Source organism: Pseudorasbora parva, chromosome 1 (genome assembly GCF_024679245.1).
Source record: "Pseudorasbora parva isolate DD20220531a chromosome 1, ASM2467924v1, whole genome shotgun sequence".
NCBI classification, from domain to species: Eukaryota; Metazoa; Chordata; class Actinopteri; order Cypriniformes; family Gobionidae; genus Pseudorasbora; species Pseudorasbora parva.
Window position 1 is genome coordinate 11,616,379 of NC_090172.1, and position 17,448 is coordinate 11,633,826.

The following is a 17,448-nucleotide window of genomic DNA, read 5'->3' on the forward strand; positions in this document are numbered from 1 at the left end:
GTTGAACTAGGCAAAGCTAGACAGACCTTCTTCTCAAATATTATAAACAGAAACATAAACAACACGCGCACTCTTTTTGCTACTGTCGAGAGACTAACAAACCCCCCGAGTCAGACTCCTAGTGAAATGCTCTCAGACAGTAAATGCAGTGAGTTTGCTTCCTACTTCTCAGAGAAAATCAATAATATCAGAAAGGCGATCAGCACATCCTCTAGTTGCTCTGGGGTCAGTCAGATCATACCAAACCCTCGGAAAATTACCATGTCAGATTTCGACGCTATTGACTGCAAAATTTTAGAAGACACAGTACAGCATCTTAAAACATCAACCTGTGCCCTAGACACACTCCCCACTTCTTTCTTCAAAAGTGTGTTTAACTGTTTAGAAGCAGATCTCCTAGAAGTGGTAAACTCCTCACTTCTCTATGGGACTTTTCCAACCGCCCTTAAAACTGCAATAGTTAAGCCTCTTCTGAAAAAGAGAAATCTGGATAACTCCATGCTGAGCAACTACAGACCGATCTCAAATCTGCCCTTCATAGGCAAAATCATTGAAAAAGTTGTTTTCAATCAGTTGAACAAATTCTTACGCTCAAATGGATACTTTGACAATTTTCAATCTGGTTTCCGTCCACATCACAGTACAGAGACAGCGCTCATAAAGATTATAAATGATATTCGCTTAAACACTGATACAGGCAAAACATCAATTCTGGTTCTACTCGACCTCAGTGCTGCATTCGACACTGTTGACCACACCATACTTCTAGACAGGCTGGAAAACTGGGTTGGGCTTTCTGGAATGGTCCTCAAATGGTTCAGATCATACTTAGAAGGGAGAGGTTATTATGTGAGTATAGGAGACCATAAGTCTGAGTGGACATCCATGACATGCGGAGTCCCACAAGGGTCAGTTCTAGCACCTCTCCTGTTTAACCTGTATATGCTGCCACTGAGCCAAATAATGAAAAAGAACAATATTTCTTACCACAGCTATGCTGATGACACCCAGCTCTTCTTAGCACTATCACCTAATGACTACAGCCCCATTGACTCCCTGTGCAAATGCATTGAGGAAGTTAACAACTGGATGTGCCAAAACTATCTTCAGTTAAACAAAGACAAAACCAAAATCACTACATTTGGAAACAAAGATGAAATTCTCAAGGTGAACGCATATCTTGAGGCTAAAGGCCTGATAACAAAAAATCAAGTCAGGAATCTTGGAGTGATTTTACAGTCCGACCTGAGTTTCAGTAGTCATGTCAAAGCAATAACTAAATCAGCATACTATCATCTGAAAAATATTGCAAGGATTAGATGTTTTGTCTCCAGGCAAGACTTAGAGAAACTCGTTCATGCTTTTATCACCAGTAGGGTGGACTATTGTAACGGCCTTCTCACTGGCCTTCCTAAAAAGACCATTAGACAGCTGCAGCTCATACAGAACGCTGCTGCCAGGATTCTGAGCAGAACCAGAAAATATGACCATATCACACCAGTCCTCAGGTCTTTACACTGGCTTCCAGTTACATTTAGGATCGACTTTAAAGTACTATTACTTGTTTATAAATCACTCAATGAGCTAGGACCCCAATACATCGCAGATATGCTGATTAAATACAAACCCAACAGATCACTCAGATCAGCAGGATCAAGTCAGTTAGAAATACCAAGAGTTCACTCAAAGCAAGGAGAGTCTGCTTTTAGCTATTATGCCAGCCGCAGTTGGACCAGCTTCCTGAACAGATCAGATTTGCTCCAACAGTCGCCACATTCAAATCCAGACTCAAAACACATCTTTTCAGCTGTGCATTTACTGAATGAGCACTGAGCCACTGTATGTCCGACTGATTGCACCCTATCTTATCTCTTTATTCTTTTTATAATTGTTTTAGTTTACCTTTGTTCTTATCTCTGGTTATTGTTTATTTTATATGTTCTTTTGAGTTGAATATAATGAGTGAAAACTGGGTTTGATGGAAATAGTAAGTTTGACAATAAGGTTTGAGTATGTGTAAATCTGTGGAGGGTATGATGAGTGAGTAAGGGTTTTAACAAGAAGGTTCCTGAGTAAAAATCAGGGAATAGTGATTAAAATGGATGTTATGAACGTGTTTGAGAAAGAATTGAATGAGAGGTGTTCTAATTAAGATGGTACATGTATGTAGGCTGTAAACTGAAGAATGTTTATTTTTATATCAGACCATTATTGTGGATCTGACCATTCTATTTTATTTTATCTTATTTATTTATTTATTTTATTTTTTATTTTATTTTTTTATTTTATATTATAATTTTAATTACTATATCTTTACGACTGTTTTAACTATGCTTGTTTTTAATTCTTTATTCGTCCATATGGTATTCTTTTTTTTCTCATGCATTTGTTACCACTATTTTAATTAATTTCTATGTAAAGCACTTTGAATTGCCATTGGGTATGAAATGTGATATACAAATAAACTTGCCTTGCCTTGCCTTGCCTTGCCTTGCCAGGAAGTGCAGGGCTGTAGTCCAAACCGGCCGTTCGCTGTAGGCTTTGAAAGGGAACTTCTGTTAAATAAAATATCTCGCTTGGCATTGAACTTTGAGCTTTATAATTTTACAGGTATTATTTATGCCCTAACAGCAACATTACACACTAACTAAAGTTTGAAAGATGGAATCGCAAAGAATGGGACCTTTAAAAGTGTGTCATTAATGTGTTAGCAATAAAATGTTAAAATATCATTAAGTGGTATTACATTTTTAAACATATGTGTGTGTATATATATACAGGCCTTTCTTATCCAACTGAAATATTTCAGGTCTTTTGTTGTTTTAATACTGATGATTTTGGCATACAGCTAAAAAAAAAAAAAAATTCCTATCTCAAAAAATTATCATATTTTATCAGACCAATTAAAGAAAAGTGTTTTTAATGCAAAAAAGTCAACCTTCAAATAATTATGTTCAGTTATGCACTCAATTCTTGGTCGGGAATCCTTTTGCAGAAATGACTGCGTCAATGCGGCGTGGCATGGAGGCAATCAGCCTGTGGCACCCAGGATGCTTCCATAGCGGCCTTAAGCTCATCCAGAGTGTTGGGTCATGCGTCTCTCGCCAGGTGTACGCTGGAAATTTGGTGTACACACTTTTGATAAATGAGGGCCAGTGTGTCCCTATACACTATAAAACCTATTACTATGATGTATTCCATTTTTTTTGGTGTAAAATTTACCTTACATTTTAGTAAATTAAAAAAAAACAGTATTTATGAGTAAAATGAACTGTTATTTATGAGTAATATTAACTTTAAAGTATGACTAATTTACTCTAAACCTTTGCGAAATACTCTTAAAAATACACAAAACCACACTTATGACATTGGCCTTTATTGTCAATAAGTACAGCATAACTGTTTTGACATGTATACGATATTTTACACAATATTTACAACATTTAAACTCACAAACAATATCAAAAGTAAAAAAATGAAACATTTAAAAGTAATTCAATTGTAATTAACTGGTCCGTTATCCATTTCCACCGAATCCGCGCTGGTTCTCGAGCCTGAGATGGACTAACGGTCTGCGGGTGGACTTTGAACTTCAGAACGCCGTCCTGTTTCACCCATGGCCGAAAGATGCCCGACTCCACAACCTGCCCATAAACAAACAATAACCAACTGTGAGAATATTTTATCATCCAAATTAATTATGGGAATCTGTGGTGTCAGAGGGAGAAGACGATACATCCTGCTGCTCACTGCGGGGTCAGGCTGCATAATCATTTCTAAAACTTCACTACAATTCAAGCCACTTCTCATGTTGCTCTTTTCACCATCAAATGACCAGCAAGTGGTTAAATCCACTTATCTTTTTTTGTTTCTTTTCTCCATGTAGTTCTGAGAGCTGAGGTCCATATTTTTATTTTCTCAGACGCAAGTGTTCAAAAGGTCACACACTGCTATAATACTCCATAGAGAAGCCAGAAACTAAGCTTCTTTTGCAGAGTCCTAACTAAAAGGTTAATGGTGCCACCTGGTTATCAACTATAAAAATTACACATTTTACCTCTTCCCAAAAGGGAATACCATCAATCAATGTTGTATATGGTGTCATGGCTTAAAAAAAAAAAAGTGGTTATAATGGAAGTCAATGGGGCAAAAACTGCCACGAGGAGTAAATGAGGGAGAGAGAAAAAAAATCTGATGCTGCACAAACACTAAATGCAGCAAAGCCAATTGTTCTCTCATCTTTGACATGTCCAAGACAGTGATAAAAAAAGTTTAAAAAACAAAAACCTAATTACATTTTATATAAAAATAATTGTACAAAAAAAGTCAGTGTTTTCTCCCCCAAAATCAATGACATCCAATTTTTGAAATTGACAATTAAGGAGTTAAAAATCCTGATTTAAAAAAAAAAAAAAAAATTTAGTAGTTTTGATCAGGACCGAGGTTGATAAATAGATTTATGCAAAAAAAAAAAAAAAAATCTGTTACACTTTATAGCAGTTTAATTTAGTGTCTGTTTTCAGCCACGAGGGTAACGAAAGGGTAGTGAATTTGCCCACAGCGTATCGTTGAGTTTGTGAAAATTTTCAAAGCATTTTCCCAAAATGTGTAAAAAGATTTGTCACCAAAACTCATTCCATTTGCTGAAACAGAACGTTATGGCCAAATAAAGACTCAAAACCACTCCACAGTAGAAGAAAACATCCCAAGGGATGCAGAAGGGTTAAATAGCATTTGTAATGGCAATAAATCTAGGGAATTTCAGGGTATTTAAACATTACTTTATTTAGGACACTGATATAGACAAAACTTATACAGGATTGCCATTATAGCTCTTCCACCACATCAGACTCTCATCTTTGACTTACGGACCCTTCCTCCACGTCTTCGGGGGAGCAGTTCAGTTTTCTGCCACAGACTTGGATTAGTAATGCCAATCACGCAGACAGCAATTCCCTCCCCAGCATTCCCACTGCGTTTACTCTCCTCATCTGACCCCATTCCTAGATCATCCTCCTTCTCATGAACCACCACCGCACGTCCCAGAATGGAGTGAGCCCCAAAGAGCTTGGCCTCCGGGAGCGTCAGGAAATGCCTTATAACTCCTTGTACGGAAAGAAAGTTGCCCAGGTCTCCAGGGTGACTAGGGTGGTCAACATCCTGCGGATTGTAATGAGGACCAACACTGACGCTGCCTTGACTGAGGTCTCCATACTGATGGATGTGGATGGCTCGAGATTGATGATCAATGGTAGGCAAACCACGGAGGTTTAGTTTCACTTCTAAAGGTCCATTGGGGAAGAGCTGCTTAAAAAGGACCTGCCCAGAGATCTTTGGCTGGCAAGATGGTAAATTGGGGACAGGAGTGACTTCACAAGTGGCGTAGATTGTGTTGTTGAACTCCACGACTTCTGGGATTGGAGCCTCGACAAGCAAAGGAACTGGATTGTCAGAGAACTCTCCTCCTCGTATATGCAGCACCAGCAATATCAGAGGGAATTTTAGAATGAGTTTCTCCATGTTGATCTTTAAAGCCTACAATGAAGAGTGGATTCAGTGAAATCATGCCATTTTGTTAAGAATGTTAGAATAAAATTCAGAGCTCCGCTTCAGGGAGCTTTGAGATTAGACGTTTGCAAAGGAAAACCACAAAAGAAATTGTATTTTTTTTACCCTTGTGAAAAAAGAAGTGTTTAATTGTATTGAATGTGCTCTTATGCACTTCAAATCTTGAAAGTATCATTTAAAAAGGTCTACTTGCAGATAATAACATTTAAATAAAACTACTTAAGTGTACATACAGTACACGTTCATAAGCATGTTTTAAGTGTTTTAAATGTCAGTAAATTCAGCAGTACAAATTAACCAGATTTCAGATGAGACAATTTAATATGAAATTACGGATAAAGAATTTTAAATAATAAAATACAAATTATCTGCCAATGGAATGAGAAAAGTAATTTCTGTTTGGGATATAAACAAGAATTAAATGAGAAGTATTTCTCACCTTATTGGCAGATAGTTTTGCTTGTTTCAAGCAAAAACACTTAAGTTTGATTTTATTTTTAAGAAAACAATGAAAAGTATCTTATGTCATTTTACTTAAATGCATCTTGATTAAATAGATATTTAGACTAGAAACGAGACAAAATCAGTAAGTAAGAAGCTCATATTTTTTGCAGTGCATAATGCATACTCTTTTTAAAAGCATGTCAAAGTGTACTTTTTTCACAAGGATAAGTAAACTAAAAGACAAAATGTATGTTTTTGATTAAACAAACTTTTTTTGTTTGTTGTAAAAGCAGCAAAGGTACATTACCGTATGACTGGAATGTTGTCCTTAAACTGTGTGCAGACTGAATATTGCAGTCATAAGATTACTGTGAGCAGTCCTGAACTGGGTTTAAGAGAGCATTCCCTTTGCAATCAAACTTTGTATTATTGATGGGCAACTCATGTGGAGCTACAGGTTAACCATGTTAACTCAAATTGTTTACTAGAGTGTGCCTTTTAGTCACTAATTAAGGTCACCTGCGTCTCATTTAGCTCCCTTTTGTTGGCCTGTGCACTCAGGCCACATCCACACAAAGCCAGTCAAAACGATGCAGTTTACATGCCAGACCAGTATGTGGCGCTGTAATTCTGCCACAGAAATAAACTAAAAACAGAGAAGCAGAGTAGTGGCTATAAAGCAACAGTTGGAAGTGAGGAAAATATCATGATAAAATAACAATACATAAATTTGCTCAGGGTCCGTTCTTCGTACCTCGCTTAATACGTCCTCTCATCGTGATAACTGATCTCTGGATAATTTGGTTCTCAAATGATTTTGTGGATTGGGTGTCCAAATTAAGTTATCTAAGATCACTGCACGTTCTTGTGTTCCCTGAAGAGGGCAGATGCATCAATACTCAAAACCACGATCAGCAGTGCAGTGATTGGCTGGCAGCAAGACAGAAACGTAAAATGTATAATAGATAAATGATAAATCTTTTTTTTAAAAACATGATTCCCAATTATTTATATTCATGGTTTTATAGTATTTGAGCACCCTGAACATTTTATTTCAGTGTTCTAATTAGCAATTCATTTAATTTAAGTCAATTTAAAGCAGATTTGTCATTAATTAAAGTTTCTTAAGGGTCAAGATCAAGTTGTGTGTGCAGTGTCAGCGGAAGATTTACGGCTCATATTATCCCTCATGCAGTTACAGAGGCAGTGTTTTGACTGAACCTCTTCTAGGCTACTTCTGCTGCATGAGAAGAGAGAACACCTCTTTACAATTTTCTGGGTCTTAAACGAGTCTGCCTTTGTGATATATGTCCTTATTTCATGCAAACCCTTAGCTCACTCTGTCTGGATGCATTTAAATCTGCTCTAAGTTTGCGTTTTTCTTACCTATCACACATGCGCACTTCAATAAGCCGACAGAAAGCAGGTTAATGCGTTTACATGCAGCGCGAAATCGAGGTAAGAGGAAGAAAACTACCTGTACCGACCGGTTTATGCTTACGCCGTTTATGACATTACTCTGATAAAAGAAAACGGGTTACCACGTTTACATGACCATGTTCATTGTCGGCTTATTGGGCATAATCGGCTTAAGAACGTGCATGTAAACGCACCCATTGTCACATCTGTACACATAAAGAAGGTGTCCGGGCTAGTATAGGCGATCGCATGTGAGGATGTGGAGGTGGAGATCTATAGCCTTTTCTCACATCACTTGATATAGTTGAACTTACCAAATTCATGGCGGATCCAAAAAGGTTCAAACGACAATCAACAATGCGAACTGGAGATTCACTCGTTGTAAAATACAAAAAGTCTTCACCCTTTGGAGTGGCTACAGAAAAAAAAAGAGGCTTCAACGGCCGATGTTGGGGCTTTTAAAGGTGGCGTGAGGGAACTACAGAGTTTTCTTTGTCGTGCCTTTCTCGTTTTGCATTATGGTAAACATCATTTATTTTGTGCTAGCTATGAAAGGGAGCAATTCACCATAAGGTACTCCACATCACTTAACTTGGTGCTCACGTTCACTGTACCTAAATTGTTAAGTTCACCAAACTGGGTACACCAGAAGTTCAGTACACCATGCTGGGTACTACCGATCAAAACTTCCCCATGAGTCCCAACATGTATTGCGGCGTGAATAAATTATTCATCTGAATTGTGACTCATTTTTCTTGATTCTTACTACTTGCTTTTATTTTTGTTGTTTTTGTTCTGATGTTTTTGGAGCTTGTTTTATGTTCAGAGTTGATCTGTTTATCAGATTTTTTTTGTTGTTTTTTGGTCACCATTTTAGAGATTCATACGTGGATTCTTGATGTATCTGTGTATCTAACTAATGTTTTAGTGCAAGTTAAAAAATGATTTAATTATCACAACAGTGAAGGATTTCACAGTTATTATTAATAATACTTCAAAACTAGTAAGAACTGCTTCGATAATCAGAGCTTTGCATGAGATCCGATTCTGCCAATATATAATGTTATCAATGAATAAACAACTTCACTTGATATTTTCTCTTGACTTTTTGTTCCATAACAAATGTCTCACAAACACATAGCAGCCAGAGAACCACTAATATAACACAGTCAAGGGTCAAGAATCCAACTAAAGAAAAAACTTCTCTCCATCATGGTGACCTCCAACAAAACTATTATTTTCATTAAAACAGAAATAAAGTCAATCTGGGCTGCGTTTTCCCAAAAGCATTGTAAGCCTAAGTTGATTGTAGAGACCATTGGTGGCAATTGTTCTACGATCAACTTAAGCATTCAATGCTTTTGGGAAACGCAGCCCTGGTTAGTTATAAGTTAGTACACATATTATTGTTAGGTTTAGTAACTTACGATTTTTTTGTCATCTGAATTTAATCTTCTACTCAAAATGACACCTCCATACTCAAAGCAATCTATCGGATGTCTGTAATCATGGCTGCATTGCATTTTATTACAGCAAAGTGCCATTACGATTTAACCAAACGATCTACTCCTTCTTGCCATTAAAAATCACACAAAAATAACTTTATGTCAATATATTTTTGCTTACCCAAAGATTGCACACAATGAAAAAGACTCCTTGATTTGAATCAGCAACAAGCAACAGATGAGGAGAAAAGGACCACCTGTAAAAAGTAATCAGTTGACTTTACTTAGAAAAGCTGTGGAAACTGATTGCCTCAGAATTTTCAAGCAAGTTAGGTCATCATTTTTGACTTGATTTTTGACTACTTGCTACTACTTTGTAGAGTTAACTTGTGTATTTGTAGAGGTTACCATAAAACTTGAGTGCAAGTAACTACTTTTTTAAAAGTTCAGCCAACTTAAATATATACAGGTTCTCTCAAAACATTTGCATATTGTGATAAAATTTCATTATTTTCCAAATGTAATGATACAAATTAAACTTTCATATATTTTAGATTCATTGCACACCAACTGAAATATTTAAGGTCTTTTATTGTTTTAATACTGATGATTTTGGCATACAGCTCATGAAAACCCAAAATTCCTGTCTCAAAAAATTAGCATATCATGAAAAGGTTCTCTAAACGAGCTATTAACCTAATCACCTGAATCAACTAATTAACTCTAAACGCCTGCAAAAGATTCCTGAGGCTTTTGAAAACTCCCAGCCTGGTTCATTACTTAAAACCGCAATCATGGGTAAGACTGCCTACCTGACTGCTGTCCAGAAGGCCATCATAGACACCCTCAAGTGAGAGGGTAAGACACAGAAAGAAATTTCTGAATGAATAGGCTGTTCCCAGAGTGCTGTATCAAGGCACCTCAGTGGGAAGTCTGTGGGCAGGAAAAAGTGTGGCAAAAAAAACGCTACACAACGAGAAGAGGTGACCAGACCCTGAAGAAGATTGTGGAGAAGGACCGATTCCAGACCTTGCGGGACCTGCGGAAGCAGTGGACTGAGTCTGGAGTAGAAACATCCAGAGCCACCGTGCACAGGCGTGTGCAGGAAATGGGCTACAGGTGCCACAATCCCCAGGTCAAGCCACTTTTGGGCTACAGAGAAGCAGCACTGGACTGTTGCTCAGTGGTCCAAAGTACTTTTTCGGATGAAAGCAAATTTTGCATGTCATTCGGAAATCAAGGTGCCAAAGTCTGGAGGAAGACTGGGGAGAAGGAAATGCCAAAATGCCTGAAGTCCAGTGTCAAGTACCCACAGTCAGTGATGTCTGGGGTGCCATGTCAGCTGCTGGTGTTGGTCCACTGTGTTTTATCAAGGGCATGGTCAATGCAGCTAGCTATCAGGAGATTTCAGAGCACTTCATGCTTCCATCTGCTGAAAAGCTTTATGGAGATGAAGTTTTGGTTTTTCAGCACCTGCTCACAGTGCCAAATCCACTGGTAAATGGTTTGCTGACCATGGTATTACTGTGCTCAATTGGCCTGCCAACTCTCCTGACCTGAACCCCATAGAGAATCTGTGGGATGTTGTGAAGAGAAAGTTGAGACGCATGACCCAACACTCAGGATGAGCTTAAGGCCGCTATCGAAGCATCCTGGGCCTCCATAACACCTCAGCAGTGCCACAGGCTGATCGCCTCCATGCCACGCCGCATTGAAGCAGTCATTTCTGCAAAAGGATTCCCGACCAAGTATTGAGTGCATAACTGAACATAATTATTTGAAGGTTGACTTTTTTTGCATTAAAAACACTTTCCTTTTATTGGTCGGATGAAATATGCAAAAATTTATATGCAAGGAATTTTGGGTTTTCGTGAGCTGTATGCCAAAATAATCAGTATTAAAACAACAAAAGACCTGAAATATTTCAGTTGGTGTGCAATGAATCTAAAATATATGAACATTTAATTTTTATCATAACATTTGAAAAAAATAAAATAAATAACTTTTATCACAATATGCTAATTTTTTGAGAAGGACCTGTAAGTTTGGGTTTGTAAGCAGAACTCAAACAAAAGAGTTCTTTTAACTAGTTCTTTTAATGTCTGCTTGTTCATTTTACTAGAAGAATGTGTGGGAACTGATTGCCTTAAAATTCTCAAGTAAGCTGAACTTAAGTAACTTAATTGCATCAAGTTGTTCTTACTTAAACCATTCAAGTTGTGTTGACATAATTCTATCTGTGAGCTGAGGAAGTGTACTCCCAGAATGCATTGCAGCATGAATAGATTATTACAGCGCAATCATAACTCTGTTTTATTATTGTTGGCTTTATTTTACCATTTTATTTGTTGTCTCTTGCCAGTATAACCCCAATAATGACAGCAAATTAACTTGTAATGGTCTTATTAAGTGTAAAGAAAATAAAATTAAATGTTATCATTGTTGTGTTTTGCATGCTGAATGTTAAAAGTCTGTGTGTGACTCAAGCATGGTCAATTGTTAGATATTGTCACAAATATAGAGGCATTATTTCAACATAATTAAAGGTCCCATTCTTCGCGTGTTTTCGAAGCTTTGATTATGTTTACAGTGTGCAATATAACATGAGTTCATGTTTCGCGTGTAAAATCTGATCATCGTTTTTTGTCATAATTACCTACCAAGATGGCAGCATGTCCACCACTGTCTACATTCCTGTCTCTGTCTGTGTGATTGTCATTAATGTTATTGTCCCTTGATGGTGCTGTCTCTGAAATATTGGACTTGCTTCGAGAACTAGTCCATCACACATCGAACTTGGATTTAATTGAAGTGAAACTCCTGACGTTTCGGATGACCCGGACAGCTCTGTTAGTGCGGAATTTGGATCCTGCTCAACGGAGCCAAATCGCCAACACGGCATTGAATCTTAAGTGTCCAAACTTCTCATGAGAAAGGGGAGTGCTTTTTTCTTGTCTTTGTGTCTTGTTTTTTTTGTTTTAAAATCCGGCGGGTCCTGATTTTTGGTCACTTCTTTCACAGCATTGCTTCATTGGGCTTGGTTTCCTGTTTATATGTGACGTGATGTAACGTCATCTGTCTCAGGAGTTTCGGAAAATCTGGACTGGATTACTAGCGCATCGGCTAGAAACGGAACGTGCAATGGCGCTGCCCTTTTTTGTAATGTGTTTACTAACCTTGAGTGGAATGTATGGAAGCCCGCACCGGACCAACTACTCCCGTGCAGGTCTTTTAAATACAGTCTCAATACGCTGGGGGACGTGCACATCTGTTTGTGCGTCAGACATTAAATCAATGCACCTGCCTCTGTTCTTCTCCTCTGACACTGCGGACTTGGCCCGTCTGATCAGTGTTATGGTTTTACAAGACAATTTTACTATTTCTGAAAGCTGCCTTCGTAGCTTTGTACTAAAAATAATTTCAAAGAATGAATCCTCTATTCAATCATTTAAATCACTTAAGCTGAGGTGTTTAATCGTTCTGTTGCTGTTGATTTCAGGAAATGTGCAACCCAATCCAGGCCCAGACTCTGCTATATGTTTCAATACCCCTGTTGATTTTAAATCCAGGGTTGGCCTTGGTTTTATTCACTTGAACGTTCGAAGTTTGATTGCAAAGATAGATATGATTCGTATTTGGGCACACTCTACTGAAGCTGATGTAATTGTTTTATCAGAAACTTGGCTAAGCAAATCTGTTTTGAATGAGGATATCAGTATTAATGGTTACCATGTATATAGAACTGATCGTCCAAGGAGGGGTGGGGGTGTTGCAGTATATATTAAAAATAAGTTTCGTGTAAATATGCTTCTCTCTAAATCAGTGAGTAAGCAATTCGAATTTTTAGCTCTTGATCTTGAGGTCTCCAGTAATCTCCACATTACTGTAGTTGGTTGCTATAGGACACCATCAGCCGTCAGGGATGCTTTGCCTTCTTTAATGCAGCTTTTATCAGGACTAAATCAGAACGAAATAGTAGTTATTGGAGGTCTAAATTGGAACTGGTTACATCCAGTATCTGATGATTTTAAAGCTTACTGTGACTCGCTAAATCTCTTTCAGCTCGTTGACAGTCCCACTAGACCGAACCTGAAATGTCCAGATAAATCATCTTTAATTGATCTTATCCTAACCAACGTTCCTCACAAATACTCTGCAGCTTCTGTTTTTGCAAACGACATTAGTGACCACTGTGTTGTTGCCACGGTCAGAAACACAAAAATTCCCAAAAATAAACCACGTGTCATTATTAAGCGCGACATAAAACATTTTTCAATACAAGGGTTTTTATATGACCTGTTTTATTTTGATTGGGATAAAATTTATCTTATTGCAGATGTTGATAATGCTTGGAAATTTTTTCATGATGGTTTTAAAGAAATTGTTGACAATCATGCTCCACTCAGGAAATTTAGAGTAAAAGGCCGAAACAATGCATGGTTCACTGTAGATTTAGCCAACTCTCTTCATGAGCGTGATAAGGCCTGGGCAAAAGCCAGGAAAACAAGCATGGATTCTGATTGGCTGCTCTTCAGGAGACTGCGCAATTTATGCACCGTGGCTATCAGAAAGGCCAAAGCTGACCACTTTCTTATAGATACTTCGAATAATTTAAATAACCCCTTAAAATTCTGGAAGACGATCAAATCCTTAGCTGGAAACAAAACAGGCATTGAGCTGCCACCATGTATTCTTAAGGACTCACATAAATTATCCGATAAGGCTGAGATGCTTGACTGTTTTAATGAGCATTTCATTGCCTCTGGTTCATTATTTGATTCACTCAACATTTCACATCAGAATCATCCTAAAGGAAATTGTCATGGTCATTCTGGAGTCAGTCATTCTTTTAGTTTTAAGCCATTTTCAGTTTCGGAAGTACATAGAGCACTCACACTTTTAGACATTAGAAAATCGCCTGGTCCTGATAACTTGGAGCCTTATTTTCTACAGTTAGCATCTGATTTTATTGCACCGCCTTTGACTTATCTTTTTAATCTTTCTCTGGACACGAATGAAATTCCACTTATATGGAAATCTGCATTTGTTCTTCCTCTGTTAAAAGGAGGCGATCCGACTGATTTAAATAATTACAGACCCATCTCGAAACTGTCTGTCCTGGCCAAGGTTATGGAAACTCTGGTAAACGAACAATTGAAAGAGTTTCTAACTATTAACAATATTCTGTCTAATTTTCAATCAGGTTTTCGTCAAAAACACAGCACAACTACAGCAGCCCTAAAAGTAGTAAATGATTTTATTGACTGTTTAGATAAAAAACAACATTGTGCAGCTCTTTTCATTGACCTATCGAAGGCTTTTGATACTGTGGATCATGCAATATTAAAACAAAGACTCCTCAGTGTCGGGTTGTCAGAAAAAACTGTTTGCTGGTTTGAAAACTATCTATCTGGTAGATCCCAGTGTGTACAGGTAGATGGTTTAACCTCCAGCCCTCTTAGTATAACCAAGGGTGTGCCCCAGGGGTCAGTGCTGGGACCACTTTTATTTATTTTATATATCAACAATCTGGATCAAAATGTCTCCAACGCAAATTTTCATTTCTATGCCGATGATACTGTGATATACTGCTCTGCATCAACTCCAAACCAAGCTCTTTGTCGCCTTCAACTTGCTTTTGATACTGTACAACGTACCTTATTCGATTTAAAGCTTGTTTTGAATAACGACAAAACAAAACTTATGTTGTTCTCAAATGCAAAATCAAAGTCACAGAACCTTTTACCCATCACTACTTCTCAGGGCTCCGAGATTGAGTCTGTCTCTAAATTCAAGTATCTTGGTATCGTAATTGATGATTCACTCTCTTTTAAACCTCATATTCAACAGTTGGTAAAAAAACTAAAGCTGAAATTGGGTTTTTATTTTAGAAACAAGTCATGTTTTTCTTTTGAGTCAAAAAGGAGGCTTGTTGCTGCCACCTTCTTGTCAGTGCTAGACTATGGCGATGTTATATACATGAATGCTTCCATCACAAGCTTGAAACTGTTGGATTCTGTTTATCATGGAGCTCTTAGGTTTATCACAAACTTTAGAGCACTTACTCATCACTGTTCTTTGTATGATCGGGTTGGTTGGTCTGCATTGTCCACCCGTAGACTTAATCATTGGTACATTTTTATCTACAAGGCAATTCTTGGTCTGCTGCCCCCATACCTCCAATCATACATCAAAAAGAAAGGTACAGGAAGATATTGTCTTCGTTCTGAGGACTTATTTTTATTATCTGTCCCTCAAGTCCGGACAGAATTGGGAAAAGGGGCTTTTAAGTATGCGGCACCCTGCACTTGGAATCAGCTGCAAAATGTGTTGAATCTTAAGGAGCCAGTTTCATTGGTTGCTTTTAAATTACTTTTAAAAAACATGGAAGCTACACATACTGGCTGTAGATGTTATGACTGACCCAATTATGACGGAAGATCATTGCCGTTGTTTATCGTTTGCGATAATATGTGAAATTCTGATTTCTTATGACTTTATAATTATTTATTACTTGTACAAATTGTTATATGTTGATGTCATATGTTATATGTTTTTATGTCTGAAACCTTGTTAAATGTGCTGCTGCCTCTCTTGGCCAGGACACTCTTGGAAAAGAGATTTTTAATCTCAATGAGTCTTTTCTGGTTAAATAAAGGTATAATGAAAAAAAGAGTATTTTCACACAATTTACTTATCTGTATACCTCTGTTTCCTCTGTCCTAAAAACGGCCTGATGATTTCCTTGTTCTATGAAGTCCCTCCTTCAAAAATACGTAATGAGTTCTGATTAGGCCAGCGCTTCCCGCGGTGTGATTGGACAGCAGCTTAGTGCACGTTGCCCGGAAAGATCCTGCCTCTTACCATAACGGGTAGATACGCGCACTCAATGTTATTGCAAAAATGTCTATATTGCGTTATCAATTTGAGCCGGAATCAGACCCGGAGAATATCGAAGAGGATCGATTACAACCTGCTTAGGAAAGACTTTTGCTGGATGTTTCAGAATGGTAAACTGTCTATTCAGTAGTTTAAACTGATTATTACAAACACCAACAATCGATTGTGTCTGAATGAATTACTACACTTTTAAATGCTAAGTTTTTCGGATTAGTTTCAATTACCATCTAATGTTAGTTAACAAAGCTAAACAGCGTTGCACTTTGTGTCATGAGTTACATAAACTGTTAAACGGACCAACTTAAATAATAAAATACACATACCGGTTGTATTCCATAAACAACGCCTCCTCCAGACAAAGAGGGAACTGCGTCATCTTTTAAGAATACTCTTTCTGCGAATCCGGCATTAAACTGATTGAGATTGAGGAAGCAGTCCTCAGCAAAATGTGCTTAAATTGGGATTATAATTTTCTGGAACCGAGTTAAACATGAACTGTAGCCATTGATCTCTACGTACAGCGTCCGTGGGAAGGCCAAACAAAGGTGATTTGACTCCTGGATGAAAATAACAGCGTTTCAATGGCATGGCGACAAACACACTCTACAAAAACAACGCTTCCTATTCTCGACCTGCGAGAGCAAAAGGACAACGCCCCCGAATTTGCGTGTTCTTGTGGGCGGAGGGTTCGTCAATAAAGGTTTTAGTTGCGTCATTAAAGCAGGAAGTGCAGGGCTGTAGTCCAAACCGGCCGTTCGCTGTAGGCTTTGAAAGGGAACTTCTGTTAAATTAAATATCTCGCTTGGCATTGAACTTTGAGCTTTATAATTTTACAGGTATTATTTATGCTCTAACAGCAACATTACACACTAACTAAAGTTTGAAAGATGGAATCGCAAAGAATGGGACCTTTAAAAGTGTGTCATTAATGTGTTAGCAATAAAATGTTAAAATATCATTAAGTGGTATTACATTTTTAAACATATGTGTGTGTATATATATACAGGCCTTTCTTATCCAACTGAAATATTTCAGGTCTTTTGTTGTTTTAATACTGATGATTTTGGCATACAGCTAAAAAAAAAAAAAAAATCCTATCTCAAACAATTATCATATTTCATCAGACCAATTAAAGAAAAGTGTTTTTAATGCAAAAAAGTCAACCTTCAAATAATTATGTTCAGTTATGCACTCAATTCTTGGTCGGGAATCCTTTTGCAGAAATGACTGCGTCAATGCGGCGTGGCATGGAGGCAATCAGCCTGTGGCACCCAGGATGCTTCGATAGCGGCCTTAAGCTCATCCAGAGTGTTGGGTCATGCGTCTCTCGCCAGGTGTACGCTGGAAATTTGGTGTACACACTTTTGATAAATGAGGGCCAGTGTGTCCCTATACACTATAAAACCTATTACTATGATGTATTCCATTTTTTTGGTGTAAAATTTACCTTAAATTTTAGTAAATTAAAAAAAAACAGTATTTATGAGTAAAATGAACTGTTATTTATGAGTAATATTAACTTTAAAGTAGGACTAATTTACTCTAAACCTTTGCGAAATACTCTTAAAAATACACAAAACCACACTTATGACATTGGCCTTTATTGTCAATAAGTACAGCATAACTGTTTTGACATGTATATGATATTTTACACAATATTTACAACATTTAA

At 37.5% G+C, this 17,448-nt stretch overlaps 1 protein-coding gene across 1 annotated transcript; it reads right to left on the reverse strand.

Annotated features, from left to right (window-relative positions):
• Positions 1-4,767: 4,767 nt before the first annotated feature.
• LOC137083116 (extracellular superoxide dismutase [Cu-Zn]-like) lies at positions 4,768-6,484 on the reverse strand. The gene is made up of 2 exons (XM_067448825.1): positions 6,320-6,484; positions 4,768-5,535 (listed from the first exon to the last, which is right to left on the reverse strand). Exon 2 carries the CDS (start codon positions 5,518-5,520, stop codon positions 4,846-4,848), a length of 675 nt encoding a protein of 224 aa, XP_067304926.1. The 5' UTR covers positions 5,521-5,535; positions 6,320-6,484; the 3' UTR covers positions 4,768-4,845.
• Positions 6,485-17,448: the final 10,964 nt, after the last annotated feature.

Excerpts from the sequence above, each read along its gene's own strand:
- LOC137083116 (XM_067448825.1), bottom strand. The coding sequence starts at position 5,520 with ATGGAGAAACTCATTCTAAAATTCCCTCTGATATTGCTGGTGCTGCAT.